The 16,641-nt window shown below is 50.0% G+C and overlaps 1 protein-coding gene across 1 annotated transcript in view; it reads right to left on the bottom strand.

Annotated features, from left to right (window-relative positions):
* The window catches only part of LOC119102863 (orexin receptor type 2), a 173,023-nt gene that overhangs the window by 62,565 nt on the left and 93,817 nt on the right, over window positions 1-16,641 (bottom strand). The window contains exons 3-4 of the mRNA XM_037226314.1: window positions 12,021-12,168; window positions 11,380-11,622 (exon numbers count right to left, since the gene is read on the bottom strand). Coding sequence (XP_037082209.1) covers window positions 11,380-11,622; window positions 12,021-12,168 — 391 coding nt within the window. The remainder of the gene's footprint in view (window positions 1-11,379; window positions 11,623-12,020; window positions 12,169-16,641) is intronic.

Genomic DNA, 16,641 nt, shown 5'->3' with positions numbered 1-16,641 from the left:
CTACAAAATACGTCCGCCAAAGTTCGTGAGTAGCATAGGCGTAGAAACGGGGCCACGTGGTTGCATCCCGCTCTACGAGAATGATGAGCATTAAACCTCTGGCGATATAGGGAGGTAATTGACTTCGGTAGGGTGGATGTAGTGTTACAAAACAGATTGACCATCAGCGTACCAAATTATGCACCGACAGCTTTTAAACTTTGCTGGATTTTTGTTTCAGGGAGTGCTCTAAAGAATTGATAGGGTGAGTGATGTTTGCTACATCTGGTGTGCGTTTAAAAAGATGCTCTCGGACAATGTTGAGTCTGGCGCAGGACACTAAGTCCGGTTTTTCAAATAAGCAATCGTGTACCGAATGCCACTGGCGCGTCTGCCCGCCGTTTCCAGGGGGCCAGATGAAGTCGTCACTCCAGGGGGTCAGGTGAGGTCATCGGCGTAAACGGCGGCGGGGTGAGGGAGAAAGGGGAGCGCAGCAAACTCGGCAAGTGATCTGCAGTTAACATGCACCATTATTTTTCAAGCCTATCATTATCCCAAAGGAAGGCACATACAGTACCCTCTAGTCCAGGGCAATCTCGCACTACCCAAAAAATTCAAGTTCATGTGCTGATCGCCTCGGAGCGTTACAGTTCATGCCATGAAGAGTTAGGTTAATCGCAAAACTTGACCTGACCCACGCAGTGGCAAACGTTTACTGCCATCCCTACCCCCTCCTCTCTCCAGCCGACGTTACGTGGCAGCTCCCTCAATGACCGCTCATTCGGTGCCCGACGCCAATAATGCAGATCTGCATTCTAACACTCCGTACACATCTGCATACAAAGTTACGTACGTACTATCGCCAGGTGAACTTCACCCCTGACGAATATTTTCGCATAAACGTCACGTGCTTACATCACATATCAAAACATAAATATTTGCTTACGTACTTTTCTCAAACGAAAGCTGCCCTTGACTTACTCTGGCACCCACGAGTAATCGGGTTCAAACAGTTGTTCACGACCATTTTCCATGCCAGCTTTTGAGCGCACAAACATTTTTTCTGACGACCATTTCACCTTGCGATATTTATCCATACGCACTTCCCAGGCGGTATAGACAATGAGAATAGTTTCATTCGGGTCCTAACGTTTCTATTCTTTATCACTTTCATATCATCGTGGGCAGGATTGTTTCGCGCAAGTCCCTGATTAAGCTGTTTCACCCGATAACTTTCCACTGTGACTGAACAAGCTATAACAGCAAATAGAGGAACTAACAGAATGCCAGCTCACATTTCTTGTGATTTTATTACGCAAGCGGTACCGGTCCAAATCCGATTTTAATCTGGTAAAGCCATGACGTCCGACGAATGCCGGACTGCGTCGCCATGCTCAAGTGTCACATTAACGGCTGCTGACTCTGTGACTGGTGCCCAATTCCTGTTCACCCTGCTCCGTAGTGGAGTGACGAGCCGGGCCTCCTCCGGGTTTGACGGGTTTGGCGATGACAGAGCGGATGTGGCGACAGCACTGATTAAAATATTGATGCATTGTATACAAGAATGGAGTTCAGCATGCCTGAAGCAAGAAATGCCTTAAGATTGCGATGTTTTCGCACCGTGAGTGATCACACTGAAAATAATAAACCTTGATTATGCCACGAGGCATCGTTCAAAAGACGATATCAGGGAATCACGGGGTTATGTTACGAAAATGCTCCTTTACAGGTACTAGGACAACTTGATCGCCGGGTTAAATGTCCGGCAACCTGCAGGCACAAATAATCACCCCACAGGCACGGCCAGCACGTAGCCCAGCCGCGACAAATATGCGACCTAAATCATGATTGTAAAGCGCGGACGAGGGTCCCACGCGTGCATCGGGCCACTAACCTCTGTGATTTGGGCATGACCTCTCGCTCCCACTGTGCCAGCTGCCGACCTACGTGCCAAATTCGACGATGACTTCTCGACTTGCTGCTAGGCCGGATCCACCCTGCCGCGGTCTAAAACGACGCTCGCGCCTCGCGGTGCGGCGCTGCCCGCCAGGCAGCGCCGCCATCCCACTGGACCCTGGGTTGTCCACCGCTACTGCCCCCCCCCCCCCCCCGGCGAAAGGTCCGTGTGCTTGCCCATTTGACTCGCAGCTACGGCAGCTCAGTTCTCGCCGTCTCCAAGGCACGGCGTGTGGCGCATGCCAGCGACTGGTTCGAAACGAACGCTAGACTTGGCTCGCCGAACTGAGCGACATGTTCTTCAGACCCTCGAAAAGGTTCCATCTTCGATACGGGTTAGGTTTTCGAATACCATTTGTTGGCATTGTTGTATTGGTCGTCGAAGACGGCCAGGCTTCTATAATTTCTTCTCACATCGTCTACTACGCGAAAGCCGCAAAGAGGCTTTGCATCTGCGGCGGGCCGCGCTCATCCCACGCAACACATGGCGCTCTACACGAGTATTCAACCTTCCGTCATTGCAAGAACTTACTCCGGTCGCTTGGCCACGGTAGCTTCTCACAACATTCTCCACCGATGGTCTGGGGGTTAAAACAAAGGATGTTCACCCGTTCGCCGGGCAAAAGCGCTAAGGCGTCGGATACGCTGCAAGTGTTGCTGAATTATGTGAGTCCGCTTGTGTCGTGAGGCGCGACACTAGCGTGTCCGTCGCACGACTGACGCTCGAACTTACGACAGCCTGACACGCGCGCTTGGATCCCTCCAGCCGAGGGCACGTTGGAGCTGGGCGGAACACGATACAAGACTTCCTCCAACGTGTGTGAGCGTAAATGTGGCCAGAGGCTAAGTTCGCAAAAGCAACAAATATTTTAATAACACAACAAATGACAAGGTTTCGCTAAACAAACAACAGCATGATCGCACTTCTCGAAGTTAAGGAAAAACCCCGTGCTAATTTGAGGTCATACCGGGATGTTGTCCCACGAATTGACAAATTTGCTAGCAGATAATGCAGACGCAGAGTTTGTAAAATGTCATCAAAGCGTTCTAAAAAAAACTGTGTTAACGATCAATGTGGATGCAATGTGTCGCCCAAATGAAGGGTGCACCTCCACATTACGAATTGCAAAACGCGTTACTTGGGCGTTAGGAGCTTACGAGATGAGCGTGAATCTGAAGCCGAGTTGAAACAGACGTCTGCCTTCATGGGCGCAGACAATGTAGTGCTTCCCTATCCCCATAAGCGACAAAGGGCTTCAATGACAGCACACCGCACTGCGATCTTGCATCGGCGATTTGGCGATTTGACCATTTTCGACCGCAAAACTGTTTTCGACCGCTTACAATTTGCACTCATTAATGGGTGGATGCATAAATAAACCACTCTATTTTTGCAAGCTGCATTCGGTGTTAGTGAGCATGATTGACCCCAGCGACAGACCTCACGGCGTAATTTATTATAAGCATTTGTTCTGGATGTTTATGTTAGAATAATGACAGCCAGATGCTGACCTTAATATTTCGTGACTCTTTCGAGCGGCGCCCCCGTGCGCTGAGGGCAATATGCTGACCTTATTGTCCAACGGCATTCGGCATGAATAATAGAGCAGGTGATTGGCCCGACTAGCATTGAAAGGCCAACTAGTGAATGGCCCAAGAATGGCTGCTACGGGCCTGAGCGGACCACTCAGGCCGTACTGCGGCACTGTGAAGCATGTAAAGCCGTCCTCAGTCGGGGCTAGCGAAAGGGGGGACAATTATCCGAGGAACAAGACGGCACGCCTCAGGTGGTGGGCTCAGCGTACCCGAAACGGACCGCCCTTGGCAGGGACCCTGAGTCCGAAGCTAGCTGTGTAAGCCACTTAGAAAAGACTTAGTGGCAAAGTCCGTAAATACTACTTAGCTTTGAATAAAAGTATGACATCATCATAAAATTCCAAACGAAATCACCGTGGCATAATTTGGGGTTTTATAGGAACAACATGGCGTGTTTAGCTTTGAGTACGGAGCCTGCACTTTTTCGTGCCAAACTTACGATTATAGGCTCAATTCAATCACCACTTAGTCTTATTCTGAAGAGGAAACGGCTAGCTATTTGCACGCTGTTTCAGAACGAAGAGTACCTAAACCACAAGTTATAGCTAGAAGATGTTTCTTTAAAAAGTGCTCCAGACTGCCATTTGTGGTTGTGACTATTTCTAAACACTATATATAACCAACAAAGGCCCTAAGCTCTTGTTTTTAGCATTATGCGTTCAAAATTCTTATGCTGACAGTCAAGGGCGTCACTTTGCATGCATTCGGGGGGGGGGGGGGGGGCTGAGCCCCTCCCCCCAGTGCTGATTTGAGGCCCTCACTGCCCCCCTTATTCCCTCCCCAATGAATATGAGACAAATGAATACTGAGCTTGTGAAATGCAGCGAACCCCTGAACTGCTGGAACCCGAGGTACCTTAGCACATCATCATCATAATGCTGACTTGATCCCCCTCAATGCTCTGTTGAGCCCCCAACCCCACTCCCCATGCAAAAATAAAATAATGGGTCTTTCAATGCAGTGAGCCTCTGAGCTGCTGGCATGCTAGGCATTCCTTAAGATCAAAACAAGTTTAGAACCAAGCAAACAATAGCTTTATCATTATTTTGACATCAGGAACGCAAATCGAAGAGGTCAAAATCCGTGCAGAAAGCATGCTTTCGGGGTAGTTTGGATCGATTTCATTGGCTTAGCCCTCAACCCATTTTGAGAAAGTGAGACCCCTGCTCTCATCATCACGCCCATCATTGACCTTGAATTTACCGGGAGGAGGAACTTGTTTAGAGTTAAAAGATGCTACTTTAAAAGATGTTACTACTACATTAAAATATTTTACTAAGCAAGTAGTGTTTATATCACCAAAGCTCATTTTGACAATGTAACCAGTGCTTGTTTGATTACGTTCTTAAACCAGTACCTCCTATATTGAAGTTGATAACTGTCAGCATAAGAACTCTGAGCTCACAATCCATTTTCAATCGCATGGTAAATCTATGTTTGCACCTGGTCGTTCACTTGCTAGACTTCTCGTGATTCGATTCGCTTTACGATTGCTGGACTTCCCGTGACGTGCTCTGGATGTGAGCGTCGTCGCTGCTTGCATATTTGGAGGCGACGCACGAAGTGGTCTTCCGCTCGGCTACGCTCCGCTAAGGTGTGGATCCGATGTGGACATGCACTGATGCTCTCAGTTTCTCGGTGGTCTGTGGCGCTTTCCACGAAGCGGTCGACCTCTCTGCTGCGCCCCGCTAAGGGGTCGATCCGATGTTGACATACACTGTCGCTCTCAGGTTTTCGGTACTCTGTGGCGTTTTCCGATATATTGTCTTTGCAGCCGCCTCACGAGTAGAAGTCAGTTGGACCTCTAGTCGCGGAGTTTACAATTGGACGTCTTGTATTGGAGAGTTACAATTTGACTTTTAGTGGAGCGAGGAACCCACTCGATTTCAGATGTGGGGGAAATGAGGCGCCGCCCGACGTCGGCTGACAGCTGTAGTTTAGTGATCCATGTTGTGTTGTGATTTAGTGATCCATGTTGTGTGTGATCTTCCTTCGTCCCGCTGGCACCATTCTCTTTTGGCTTCCTTTCCGGTGCTGTCCAAAGCCTCAGTGGGACACCAATGTATCTCGTTCTGTTAGCTGCCGCGTGCACTCCATTTTCAGTCCAAACCAGAAAGGTCTGATAATGCCTACCATTTCCTGCCACTCCATGCGATGGTTTTCTTAGAATACACAGCTGTCTCGATGGCCATGCTAGGACATTCACCTCCCAGGAAAAATGGTATGCTTCCTCCCGACGCTTGCTCCTCTGCTCAGGTGAGAGTGGGTTCGTCTTAAAACCAGACGTGTTCAAGAGCGTTCTGCCCCCTGATATCTTCTGTAAATATCCGTTGCACATGATGAAGCGCTTCTTGTTCATCTCCGTCAGTAGTTGAGACACTTCCATGTGGAACGGGCGCAGATGCGGAGCGTTTCCAGAATTTTGTGCTGTGAACAGACTGCCATATTTAATTTCTGACGCAGCGACATTTGCGGACTTGTTAACCTTGCCTGAATGAAGTTTCCAAGTTTTCTTGCAATCTCACGGAACAGGGACGACCAGCCTTCTCTAGATGATGAATGGCACCGTTCCATTTACATCTTTAGACCATCTCTCATAGCTCGGATTTACGCGGAGCCTTTATGTGGATCATCTTAGTCTTTAAACGTTTTTCGGTGCATGCATACTGCTGTGTTTAGAAGTAGCTTTCCACACGCAATCGCCTATGCTTTTGGGACCAGAGGATGTTGTGGCAGTTAATGCAACAAATAACGTAGTTGATCCGTGAAAAGCATTGCCGATGAAACTGTGGGCTTTGTTTGTTGCATGCTTAGTCTATATATATATATATATATATATATATATATATATATATATATATATATATATATATATATGAATATGAATATGTATATATATATATACATATATGTGTATATACACCAAACGTGGGGTTTTGTAGCCAGTGTGTTAGGGTACTTCTGCATCGTATTTTTCTGGATCGGTCTCTGACGTTCATGCCCTTTTCCTTATGAAGGTACATAATTTTGCAAGTCACCATACGAGTGCTTGTTTTCGTGAGATTCGGTTTAATGGGATTTATAAAAAGGACTACGAATCACGCACATCATGCATTATGAGTACAACGTCTTTGTGAACTTGGTTTAAGGATGTTGAATGGCTCGTGTCTCGTGTGAAAATTTTCAAACTTAGAGCACATAACAGAGTGATTAGGAGCGTGCTTCGAGAGATCCTTGCGAGAAATCCGAAGGGATGCGCCTGCACACTGGCAAGGGTTGGCCGGGTTCGAGAACCTCCCAGTTTGCCTCCGTCACGTCTGGTTTATGGTATAATATAGCAACCGCGGTAAGCGCAATGCTGCTTTTCCTTATTCCTGCATGAAGACGATTTTTTGCATCGCATGTTTTCGGTCATTTTTGCGTGAATAAGGCAATGGCAACAATTTTCGATGGTCACAAAAGTCAAACCACTGAGCCCAAGCTCGTTGGGATTTACACTCTCATCTCTGGCTACGGGCAGAGGTGTGCGACAAAGATACCGACATCGATACCAGTCTGGTCCCGACGTTATCGGTCAGGACACCTGTCCGCAATTCAGCACCAGTTGATGGTCAAGGAAGCCCTGACGTGAGCATGACGAAGCCAGCAAATACTACGTCATTGTGGCCATGTTTCAAAAAAACAAATACGTAATCGATGCCGGTGCCGGCAAGGTGTGCTCACACAAGTCACGCTCTCTGAATACTTTGATGTGACCCTTGTCGCCCATCATGAGGTCCCGCCTGATCGCTGTACTAATCGCTTGGTGCGACCACAAAAAGCGTCTCTTAAATGAAGCCACGCACGACATCATTTAGGTAGACTTTCAAGCTGGTACGGAACGGGTTCCCGGGAGAAAAAGTGGGGATCACGGACCGCGTTGATTTTTCCGACAATTTCCACTGTCGTGCAGTGAGAAGCCGGCGAGGATTGCTGCGCCCTTCGCCAGGTGCAGTCAGTGGTGACTGTGTGACGGACTGGTGACGGACTGAGCAGAAGCCATTTCAACAGCCGTCAGTGACATTCTCCCGGACGTCAAATACGAACACCGCTCGCTGGTCCCACGTGAAAACAAGCTGAAGAAACTGGACTGCGAAAGGAGGCAAGGCTCTCGCACATAGGAGATGTGCTAGCTTGCTTTCGCTCGGACCCATTGCAACATGTTCATCCGATCAGTTCTGATCCGATCATCCGATCAGTTCCGATCCGATCATCTGATCAGGTCCGATCTGATCATCTATCAGGTCCGATCCGATCATGTGATCAGGTCCGATCCCATCATCCGATGAGGTCTGATCCCACCATCCGATCAGGTACGATCAGATGATGGGATCAGTTCCGATCCCATCATCCAATTAGGTACGATCCGATTATCCGATCAGCTCCGATCCGATCACCTGATCAGGTCCGATCCGATCAGTTCCGATCCGATCATCCAATCAGTTCCCAACCGATCATCCCACCACCACTTCATCCGTCTTCCCGCTCGCAAAGAGGAAGCGTCGAGCTTGCAACGGAGTTGTCCAGCGCTCCCGGCGTGCGTTGCACGGTCGGCTGTGACTGACCGCTGCATCGGGCGGCGAGCGGTCGGCGGTGGAAAGCCAAGGCATCGGAGGGCGCGTGGTCGGCGGTAATAGGCCGCTGCATCGGACGGCGCGCGGCCAGCGGTGGCAGACCGCTGCATCGAACGGCGCGTGGTCGGCGGTGGAAGGCTAATACATTGGACGGCGCGCCGTGCCGTAGGTCGGCCCGGCGGCGTGCAGCCGATGGTGATTCTTCCGAGTGAGGCATACACATATCGGCTGGCGATCACGTAAATATCGTCAGGGAGGACCAAACGGTGGTTTTCTTGGAAGTGTTTGAAAAGGAAAAAAAATCTGGTACATTTACGCCATATTTGCTTGAATAATAAAACGAGCAGGAACAAAGCAGGATGGTGAGCAGGGCGTTCATAAGTGAATGTGGACCAAAGAACGTATTCACAGCACCAGATGCACACACACAATAACACACCGAGTGCGTCCATCAAAAACCACCAGTCGGACATGTTACATGCCGTGGACGGTTCCGTGAATGGGCTGTCTAGAGGCCTTCACGGGTAAGATAATCGCTATCCGATTTACCACTATCCATGGGGCTCTGCCCAAACTCACCCACTGCCCGTGCCCAATCAGCTGCGCTCACCCGTCGGGTACTTTACAGCACTTCAATTCTAATTTATGGAAAAGTTGAAAGTTTGCACCCAAAGTTACTTGTAAGCGTTGGTGGTTGCAAAAGTTGTGTGAGCGGAGCTAGATATGTCTAAAATAAGTGCTGTCAATAGCACTACGTAGCATTTAAGTATGTACTCGACACCTCATAAGCGTCTCACTCACGCCTGGGCCCATACCTGTAGTCCTCCCAAAATATCTACGCAGGCCAGTTCGCTACCCTTTCTGTTTGAGTGCCCACGGCTTCACCCAACCATCGAAGCCCTCTAGTGCCAGCTGGTCACGTCAGGGTAGCCGTCAGCCTCCCAGTTCATCCCACCGGGACCTGAGCTGCGGCAGCGGGCGGCAGTCGGCCCCCTGGCGACCGGAATAACATCGACCGGCCTCCACCTCCACGTCAGCGCCTGTCACCGTCGCCGCGAGCGCGCTCTCCGGGTGCGCGAGGAAGTGGGCGCTCTGCTCGATTACCTCTGTTGTGCTCCTCTGCACGTCGCCTGACAGCGCTGTGAAGGGACGCGTGAACGCCAACGGGTGTGCGCCACTCGATGTGAAACCGTGTCGAGATTCGGTACGGAGGCACATTGGCCCGTAAAACCGGCGCACGAGCGTGGCCACACCAATCAGGTCAGGACTGACTTATGAATTAGCAATCGCATTGCATCGTCCTAATGCAACATTGATGCATGATTAGGACTGAATCCTGACAAGGACTTCGGCGATAGGCCCGAAAGTGCATTGGTGCTTCTTGTGGTGAGGCGTGATTCCAGTCGCCAGGGTGAATGACCGTGTATTACATCATAAGCATCTTCACGGTGTATGTTCAGGGCATTTTCGCGCAGATGGTGTGAAAAGTGCAGCTGTAGGCTTGCGCTCCCACGATGAGCAAATATTTCGCCTTTTCACTAACGCGTGATGTTGAAAGGCTTGATGTAATCCAACTGTCTCGCACCCGCCTTGAAACCTAAAGCAAGAAAGGCAAAACGCGACAGCAGAAAGACGCCGATGATAAACACTGTCCACGGTAAGGCCTGCTTATATTCGCCACTTTGTGAGGCAAGTCGGCCAGCGTCCGCGCTTTCACTTGCCCATGCATCTGGGTGCGGTCGTTCGACCCAACCATCGGCAGTTTATACCACCTGCTCCAGCGAGCAGACTGCCTGGGCGCGATTAATAGTCGGCAAGTCGATCAATGTTGTCGCTAACCAGCTTAAGAGATCTAGTCGCGGATTTTCCACCTTATGGGAAAGCCAGTTGTAGCGCTCCACCCGCAAAATTGCCGTCGCTTTTGAAATTCAGTCACAGTAGCGTGAGATAGAATATACATCGGTCTCACGTACTCACACAACGGCATAGCATACCCGAACTTAAGTAGAAATGATTATATAATGACATAATAATAAATATATAATTATAAAAGATGATTAAGTAAAAAGAGCAATCGCGTGAAAACGCCAGACCTAACTCGAGGCCCACAGACTTCAGGCTACTTGCATCGAAAAATTTACAATTACGAGAAATCGAAGAAATAGTCATTAAATCGCATAAACCATTCACACATGTAGCCATTATATTTAAGTACAGCTTCACCATGCGCGGTTACCACCATACAACGTGCTGAAAACCCCAATATGGTTAATACAAGTGCGAACGAGCTTGTCTACTGCTGAATAAGAATGCCTGCAGTCCAGGGGAGACTCGCGTTTACCAAGGTGACTCGCATTTGACGCGAGACGTACGCAGTACAATATAACGCGACGTATTCGGCGTAAACGAAGCGTGTATGACAAGACGCATCCAGGTGTTTGTTGGCAGAAAGGACAAATGAGTTTTTTTTTGCGCCAACTCGCAGTCTTTGTTCGCTTTTTTTCTGCTCGGCATCCACCCAACCAAAGCACAACAGAGCCAGACAACAGACGGATTTTGTACGAACGCCCTGTGGAGCAAACCTGTACGAGACGCTCGCCCATTGCGGCGCGCGTGAAACCACACGCCAATCCGCACGTGACATCCGGCTCCGTCCCGCGAGTCCAGACGGGTGTCCGAAGAGGTGTACGGGGTCTGCCCTCGACCGGTCGTACCCCGACCGGTCTCAGCCGGTCTCACCTGTCAGGGGGCAGTCCTCAGTCGGTCTCACGTGCCAGCGGGCAGTCCTCAGCCGGTCTTACCTGCCAGCAGGCAGTCCTCAGCCGGTCTTACCTGTCAGCGGGCAGTCCTCAGCCGGCCTCACCTACCAGCGGGCAGTCCTCAGCCAGTCTCACCTGTCAGCGGGCAGTCTTCAGCCGGTCTTACCTGTCAGGGGGCAGTCCTCAGTCGGTCTCACGTGCCAGCGGGCAGTCCTCAGCCGGTCTTACCTGCCAGCGGGCAGTCCTCAGCCGGTCTCACCTATCAGCGGGCAGTCCTCAGCCGGCCTCACCTGCCAGCGGGCAGCCCTCAGCCTGTCTCACCTACCAGCGGGCAGTCCTCAGCCTGTCTCACCCGTCAGCGGGCAGTCCTCAGCCGGTCTTACCTGTCAGGGGGCAGTCCTCAGCCGGTGTCACCTACCAGCGGGCAGTCCTCATCCAGTCTCACCTGCCAGCGGGCAGTCCTCGCCCAGTCTCACCTGCCAGCGGGCAGTCCGCGGTCGCAAGCTGACCCGGGATCGCCCGGCGCCAAAGCGCTCGCACGATCTGGCTGTAGGTGAAGACCATGAAGCAGAGCGGCAGCAGGTACAGGCCGACGAACGATGCAACGACGGCGTGTAGCTCCCAGCCGACCCATGTCGGCGCGCAGGACGAATAGTAGACGGTGCCCTTAGGGCTCCAGGGAAGCGCGTGCACCTCCGACCACACCATGTACGGGATGCCTGCGGCACGGAACACCGAGTACGGGGTACCGATGGGTGGGGGCGCCATCTGCACAATACCTACAGTTCTGGAACATAGCATGCGAAATGTCTGCAATCCTGGAAGTGGCATGTACAGAATGGCTGCGTGATCGACTGAACCATCAGTGCATCGGGATCCACCTCTGCAGGAACCAAGAGTCGAATGACCGTTGAACATGTTCTAGGTCAAGCGCGTCCTATCTGACAACTAGTACACTTCTATTACCCTTCCTATCAAATCCGTCTCGCGGCAAATTTCTGTTTACATCTGTCTGTCACAGACCAGATGCCACCTGCCGTATGCATGAGCTTGTTGGTTGCACTGCTCCCGGGTTGGCGGAGAGCCACCGATCAAGCTGCGGTGACCGTGCGCTTACTGATCGCGATGGAGACGCCCCAGATGACGGCGATGGCCTTCTTGGCCCATCTGGCCGTGGCGAGGAACCGCAGCGGGTGGCACATGGCGTACCACCGGTCCAGCGAGATGACGGTGAGCGTCAGCACGGAGACTGCCGCCGACATCCACTGGAACGGAGACGGGCCCGTGTCAGGCGCCGGCTGAACCTGGCGGGCTGGCGGCTACGATGGCGAGCAGAAGAGGGTGGATGAGGCAGGCGGTTGCGTGAAGCCCGGTTTATAGAATAGGTAGACCAATCGGTCTCAGTCGAATTGAACGGTCACGCCCCAATAACCGTTTTCTCATCTCGTCTGTCCGTCTCACCTGCACAAAATCTGTCTTATCGAGACCAGTGGTGTGTGTTGTCTGCATAATAACAAAGCCTGGGTTTGAATTCTCTAGTACCCAAATTTGTTTAGCGTGAATTCGAAGCAAAAACTCGCAATTTTCCGACGTGCAAAGTCCCGACCAAACTGGTAACACGACTCTGAACGGTATCATTACTTGCGTTCTGGTCGCCAACCGGCTGGCCATGAAGCCTAGCCGTGGCTGCCACAACTTACCGCAGCTCAAAGCCGCAGTAGGCGCAAGATGGCGCTGCTCGTCGCCGCGCTGAGGCTATGACTGAGCTGATTGGTGTTGTTCGAAGATCACTCCACTCGCGTTGCAGCCCACTGGCCTTTATTCGCGGCGTGCGGGGTATAATGTATGGCAATACAGGTGTCACGGCCATAGAAGTGCGTTTCACAGCATGATTCATGTCCCGGAGATATTCTTAAGAGACTCTGGCGTAGCAAAACTGTGAGAAGGAGCATTTTTCAAAGGAACATTAAGAATAATGTCATTTTCAACAAGAATTGATGTGACCGTTGCCACATATTTCATACTGTACTGTCCACCCATGCGTTTAATATAAGTCTTTGCCACTAACCCGAAACTACGCAAGCGTCGTTGGAGGGAGGTTCAACCTTCCTACATACCGCAGCATTACCGCTTGCGTGCGGTGAGAGGAATGGGTGATTTCCATCTTTCCATGGTAGGTAGTGCGTGTCTTTACCAAGCGATATGATACATATTGGTGACAAGTGTCACGATGTTGATTTATGTGACGCAAGTTCAATGTGCTGCCGGACTGGCGTCCGGGTGTTATCGCCCTCGCTGTGCTGTGTGTCTGCACAGCTGTGTGTCTGCTGAACCAGAACATAGACAGAGAGCAAGCACATCACATTGCCAGCCGGCTCTCGGTGCTGGCTGGCGGCAGCGGACGGCGGAGATTAATAATGCGGCATCCATCAAGAGCTGGCGCAAGGTTCAGCGCTTTGCCTTACAGAATTGGCGATATTGACGACGCATGTAAGCATAAACTATTGGACGCGAGCGTCGCCAGTGTATGCGGTGTGTTTCTATTGTTGGCAGCTGGATCTCCAAGAGGAAGTGCTGGATCGGTGGACGAGGTGAAGCCCCACCCGGCCTGGTTCATTTCTGGATGACGTCAGCGAATTTTTATCTGTGTTTGTGAGTCGTCTTCGCCCCTGGTACGGTCAAGCGACTGTCCCGAAACAACCCGCGGCATCGCACCAGGCTGCACGGCTTAAGACGCTACTTATCGATCACGCTCTCTATATTTAGGACCGTCTAGAGCCCGCTGCTTGCTATTTTCTTAATACTTTATGTGTCACCGCGTTTCGATTGTTGACTGCTCACGCGCATGGCATTGATAATCTGTGGAAGATGGCAGGGACTGGAGCAGAGCGCTCTAAGATTGATAAAAAAAACGAGCAAGTTTGTTACCTTTATACAGGAAGACTTCATCTACCTACAAATTGCCAGAAGGTTTCCAAAGTCCTACCTCGTGAAGTAGTGTCATCCCGCGTGAATTCTGCAGCATACCAGATCGGTTTTTAGTGCGTAGGTAAAACTTAACAAGACGCATGCAATTTCCGACGTGGATATCGACCGACGTTGACGCAGTCTAACAGTCGAAAAAAGAAAGCCTTTGCCCCCAAAAAGGAAATAAATAACCGGGTCTTCCGCTGGCAATTGGTGGTGATGCGAAAACGCCCTACAAGAAAAGGTCTGTTGGAGCGATAGTATGATGTCCGCGACGCCGGAGCGTCGTAAACCAGAGGCGTTTATGGGCCTCAAAACACGAAAACGCTTTAAAAAAGAACTGCGCAACCCATATCGCTGCGCAAGCCGTTTTTGGAATGCAATCCGGCCATCCGGAGACCGTTTATGGTTATTGATGCTGCTCCCCATGTGGAAGAGGGGTACAATCCCGACTGCGTCATGCTCGCTGCCACAATAAAAAATAGCCATGTTCGTAATACGCTTGCAACTACAACACAAGGGAAGCCATGGGCTTCTATTTTCGCGACAGTTTTTCGTCAACCCTGCGATGATACACAGATATACAAACAAGCGACATCGAAAGGGCTTTGCACACACTATTTTTGAGACGTTTCTTTTCGGATGTTTTTGCCAAAAATAAATTCAACCATTACTGCACCATTGATCACTTCTTAAAGTGCGTTCTTGAGTGTTGTTTCAAGTCACACATCGCTCCTGTGAGTGTTGCTATGACTGCTGTTCCGATACACAGAATGGTCGTTAATATATATATATATATATATATATATATATATATATATATATATATATATATATATATATTATATGCGTGCGTGCTTGCGTGCACGCGCGCGCGCGTGTATATGTGTGTGTGTACTGCGACATGCGTCCATCATCAGCACTCTATCAAGCGGCTACACTATATTTTTGCTTATTACGTTTTGCTCAGGCCTCGAACGCGTGCAAAATCCACATACATTCACACAGAGTGCGTACATTTTGGTTATTAAGCCTTATTTTTTACAGCACAAAAACATGCTGCCTTCGTGCCTGAAATATTCAAACGGTATACACACCACCACTATTTGCTTATCACATCACATCCTGTGTTTTGCATATCCAGCGACACCAGTCAGAACCATTTGGGTCAAATTTTTACCTTCCACACTACCTCAAACCAAAATTTCGCAAAACATTTGGATTTCAACACATTTTATCGCACTAGACTACAGGAGACACAACAAATTTATGACAGCTCAGGAAAGTAGCACACTAGGTTATCTAAGTCATCCAATGCTGAGCGTCTGTCAGCTGCATAATTGTGTCAATCTCAAAGAGACTTCAGACATCTGGGATCAGCCGCAGCGAGGCTGGGAACAGCCTCCAGTCAGATGACGTTGCGCCGGGTACCCGTCAGTGGCTTTAGATTTAGGTCATACAGAACGGCCGAACTTCGCGGGGCATGCGTCCTGAAGATGTGTAATGCGTGTTTCCGTTGATTTTGCTGGCATGGTTATCGCGTTTAAGGGGAGTATGCCACCTTGTTTATACTGTTCATTTATTGCTCTATCAGACCTGTCTGATTTGATCGGCACTACCGATTTTCTCAAAATCATTCCGAATAGCTCAGAATTTCGAATTGGAATCGTCCACACAAAAATTGTCACTCCTGCGGGAGAAATCTCATTGGGCTCCCTGCTCACCACTATAGAAGTAATGCAATTCATTTGCCTTCTTTTTCCAGCGTGTGTGTTCTGTACTGTATACAGCAAACTCACTTGTCAACATGCTTGTGTAATAAATTCCAAGAGAGGCTAAAATACATCTGCAGCAACGAGGATCTGCGAACATGAAGCTATTGTCCCGTAAATTAAATAAAACGTTACAGTATGTCTTCGACTTCTTCCCTATGGTGTTCTTCCCTTAGTGTCTTTTTAAGCTAAGAATCTTATCGTCTTTAATGACACACGAGTTCAAATGTCAAGCAATACGCTTCTCCGTAGCTGGCCCTTGCCGCCCGCTGTGCGATTCCTAACCGCCCATTTCAATTGACGCCATTCGTGCCAGTGTAGGGGTCACTTTTAAGCCTGCAGGCCTGTTATGTGTGGGTTTAAAAACCCAAAAGTGCTTCGCGAGTCTCAACTCAAATCACACGCTGGGTTCAAAATACTCAAAGCTCACATGCCACTCTATTATCCATGATCCGCATATCCGTCTCATGGCCTGCCACGCTCTCCGACCTCGCTCATCGCGCGGGCCGACCTCGCCACAGGCCACGCCGCGCTGAACTCACCCAGCCCCACCAATCATCCCGCTGCGTGTATTGCGTGACAGTTGGGTTCCAACCAACCAGAGGCATGCTCCGGTCAAGTCGGGGCCAACTTGCGGGACAAGACAGCTCTTGGGACTTGGTTACCTCAACACCGCAAATTCACAATGTTGACAGCCAACAAGTGCTACCTATTACTCGTAAAGGTGACAATGGCCCTAAGCAGATTCTGCGGTTGTCATGACGACGGCGATCGCGACAACTGCAGTTGTCACGAACTCAGGATACACTCTGGGGCTACAAAGAACAGAAGAAGTGTAATGCCGTCACAAAGCGCTTACAGCGTAATTTGGACTCGAAGATAAATACAATTTATACCCTTATTATGACTTGATGGTGCCGCAGTGCACCCCCAAGATGTGCACTGTATTGGACGGAAATGATCCTCATGTTTCACTGGGGTATGTTTTTGGAATACGCC

This window comes from Pollicipes pollicipes, unplaced genomic scaffold (assembly GCF_011947565.3).
Source record: "Pollicipes pollicipes isolate AB1234 unplaced genomic scaffold, Ppol_2.1 Scaffold_5724;HRSCAF=6776_pilon_pilon_pilon, whole genome shotgun sequence".
In the NCBI taxonomy this organism is placed as follows: Eukaryota; Metazoa; Arthropoda; class Thecostraca; order Pollicipedomorpha; family Pollicipedidae; genus Pollicipes; species Pollicipes pollicipes.
This window is presented reverse-complemented; position numbering and strand designations above follow the sequence as displayed.